Source organism: Eriocheir sinensis, chromosome 47 (genome assembly GCF_024679095.1).
Source record: "Eriocheir sinensis breed Jianghai 21 chromosome 47, ASM2467909v1, whole genome shotgun sequence".
Classification (NCBI taxonomy): Eukaryota; Metazoa; Arthropoda; class Malacostraca; order Decapoda; family Varunidae; genus Eriocheir; species Eriocheir sinensis.
Genome location: NC_066555.1, coordinates 7,065,530 through 7,068,029, shown reverse-complemented (window position 1 = coordinate 7,068,029; position 2,500 = coordinate 7,065,530). Strand labels below are relative to the sequence as shown.

At 46.2% G+C, this 2,500-nt stretch overlaps 1 protein-coding gene and 1 long non-coding RNA gene across 18 annotated transcripts in view; one reads left to right on the top strand and one right to left on the bottom strand.

Annotated features, from left to right (window-relative positions):
- LOC126981323 (rap guanine nucleotide exchange factor 1-like) overlaps positions 1-2,500 on the top strand; it is a 123,095-nt gene that overhangs the window by 86,467 nt on the left and 34,128 nt on the right. The window contains exon 1 of one of the 15 annotated variants that reach the window (XM_050832310.1): positions 1-787. This exon is cut by the window's left edge and continues 1,187 nt beyond it. The exons of the other annotated variants lie outside the window; for them this stretch is intronic. Coding sequence (XP_050688267.1) covers positions 271-787 — 517 coding nt within the window. The 5' untranslated portion in view covers positions 1-270. The remainder of the gene's footprint in view (positions 788-2,500) is intronic. 15 annotated transcript variants of the gene reach the window in all.
- Positions 904-2,500, bottom strand: part of LOC126981328 (uncharacterized) — a 2,033-nt gene continuing 436 nt past the window's right edge. Inside the window, exons 2-3 of one of the 3 annotated variants that reach the window (XR_007733900.1) lie at positions 2,408-2,500; positions 904-2,357 (exon numbers count right to left, since the gene is read on the bottom strand). The exon at positions 2,408-2,500 is cut by the window's right edge and continues 72 nt beyond it. This is a non-coding gene — a long non-coding RNA (uncharacterized LOC126981328). The other 2 variants (XR_007733901.1, XR_007733902.1) reach the window with 2 other exon arrangements.

Below are 2,500 nucleotides of genomic sequence, written 5' to 3'. Positions count from 1 at the left end.
GCAAAAAGTACAGTGTCACCTTACAAGAAATACAGTGTAACGAAGTTGATATAGTGACACTACAAAGGTTACAGTGTCCCATTAAAGATTACAGTGCCACGCCAAGACATCGTAATGGCACTGTAGCCGGGATTCAGTGCCACTCCAAATGCTCCTCACGAAAGAACCAAAGTGACACGATACATATGATACAGTGACGGGGTACAGTGCCAGGCTACAGAGGTCACAGTGCCAGGAGTAGAGCCACAGTGCCACCCTCCAGAGGTTACAATGGTACTCTACGTGGCATGCCGGCAGGATCTGGGCCCCGAGTGTCCAGATTGGGCTCGTCGGTGGCACAGCTCAAATACCCTGGTTCATAATACTTACGTGGGGCGCGCTGACCCCCTCACCGGTTCTAGTCCCCCCGATAGCCCCACTCCGAGTCCCCCTTCCTCTCCTGTCTCCCTCAAACACCCCCACCACCACCACCGCTATAGTTACCAAGGCAACCTCCCCATTCACAACCTCCCACCCTCACCCCAATACAACCCCCACCAAAGCTCCCGCCCCCCTCACAGCTCAACCCTCTCCCCCCCCGACAACCCCCGCCGTAGTCACCAAACTTATAGCCCCCCGCCTTCAACCCCCCCCGACTACCCCCGCCGCCACCACCGCCACAGCCACCAAACCTCCCTTCCCCCTCACAACCCCCCTCCCTCGCCCCCCGACTACCCCCGCCGCCACAGCCACTGCCAGAAGAAGCCCCAGTGCCCCCCTCGCCGCCGCAACCGTCGCAAAGTTAAAGGTATCACCACTTCATCACTAATCATCACCACTTTTATCACCACTTCAGCATCACTTTAGCACCACATAACCACCACCACCACTACCACCACCACCACCACCACCACCACCACTATCACCACCACCAACAACAAGAACAACAACATAAATCTCAGTGGCACTATAATCGTTCCACTGTTTAAATTTTTTCCTTACGCCATCGTGTTTTTTAAGTAGGCCTACACAGTGGAGATATGGAAGATATGTGTTTGGCTGTGTTAGTTCAGCGTTCAGTGTATTTTTTTAAGCCCGTATTCTTAATTAACGTATCGGTGCTTGTTTGAAGAGCTTGCCATGGACTGTTTTGTGAGCCCAGTGACAATTTTACACGAGTTCCATTTCCTCTGCTCATTTGAACCCGACTGATCTCTGTGGTCCTTGGAAGTAGTCGGCAAGGCTTTTATAGTTGTTTTTGGGGCATTTCCAGGGGTAGTTTTGTGACCCTGGTGGTGGTATGACCCTTCCTCTGTACCGTGAACCTCAGATACCACTCATTTGAACCCGACTGATCTCTTTGGTCTTTGGAAGCAGTTGGCAAGGCTTTCATAGGTGTTTTTTTGGGGCATTTCCAGGGGTAGTTTTGTGACCCTGGTGGTGGTATGACCCTTCCTCTGTACCGTGAACCTCATATACCACTCACTTGAACCCGACTGATCTCTTTGGTCTTTGGAAGGAGTTGGCAAGGCTTTCATAGGTGTTTTTTGGGCATTTCCAGGGGTAGTTTTGTTTCCACACTTTGAACTCGAATACCGCCACCCATGAAAGCCCGGTTAACTTTATCTGTGACCTTGGAAGATACGTTATTTTATTTATTCTATCTTTAACTATTAATTCTTCCTCTTCCTCCTCCTCTTCTTCTTCTTTTTCTTCGTCTTCTTCTTTTTTCTTCTTCTTCTTCATTTTCTTCTTTTCCTTCTATCTTTAACTACTTCTATGCAACGTTTTTTTTTTTTTCCTTCAATGTCTTCGGTTTCTTGATATATCACCGGACTTCCTTTCCCTCTTTCTTCTTCTTCTTCTTCTTTTTCTTCTTCTTCTTCTTTCTTTAACAACTATTTCTATGCACCTATATTTTTTCCTGCAATGTCTCCGGGTTCTTGATATATCGTGCCGGATTTCCTTGCCCTTCCTATAACACTTTCCTCTTATTCGCTTTTTTTAGCCTAATATTCTCCGTTTTGTCCTTTAATCTGCTCCGTCATTTGTTTTGTTTTTCCTAGAATCGTTTGCTTTATGTTGTGTTTCTTCAATCTTTTCCTTCCTTCAATATTTCCTTTCCTAAGCTATTTTTTGTGTATATATATTTTTTTTTACCTCAATGACCCCTTACCCTGATATCCCCTACACCTTACCTTACCCAACTTAACCTGACCTTACCTTACCTAACTTAACCCTACCTTACCTTACCTTACCTAACTTAACCTGACCTTACCTTACCTAACTTAACCTTACCTTACCTTACCTTACCTAACTTAACCTGACCTTACCTTACCTTACCTAACTTAACCTGACCTTACCTTACCTTACCTAACCTGACCTTACCTTACCTTACCTAACTTAACCTGACCTTACCTTACCTAACTTAACCTGACCTTACCTTACCTTACCTAACTTAACCTGACCTTACCTTACCTTACCTAACCTGACCTTACCTTACCTTACCTAACCTGACCTT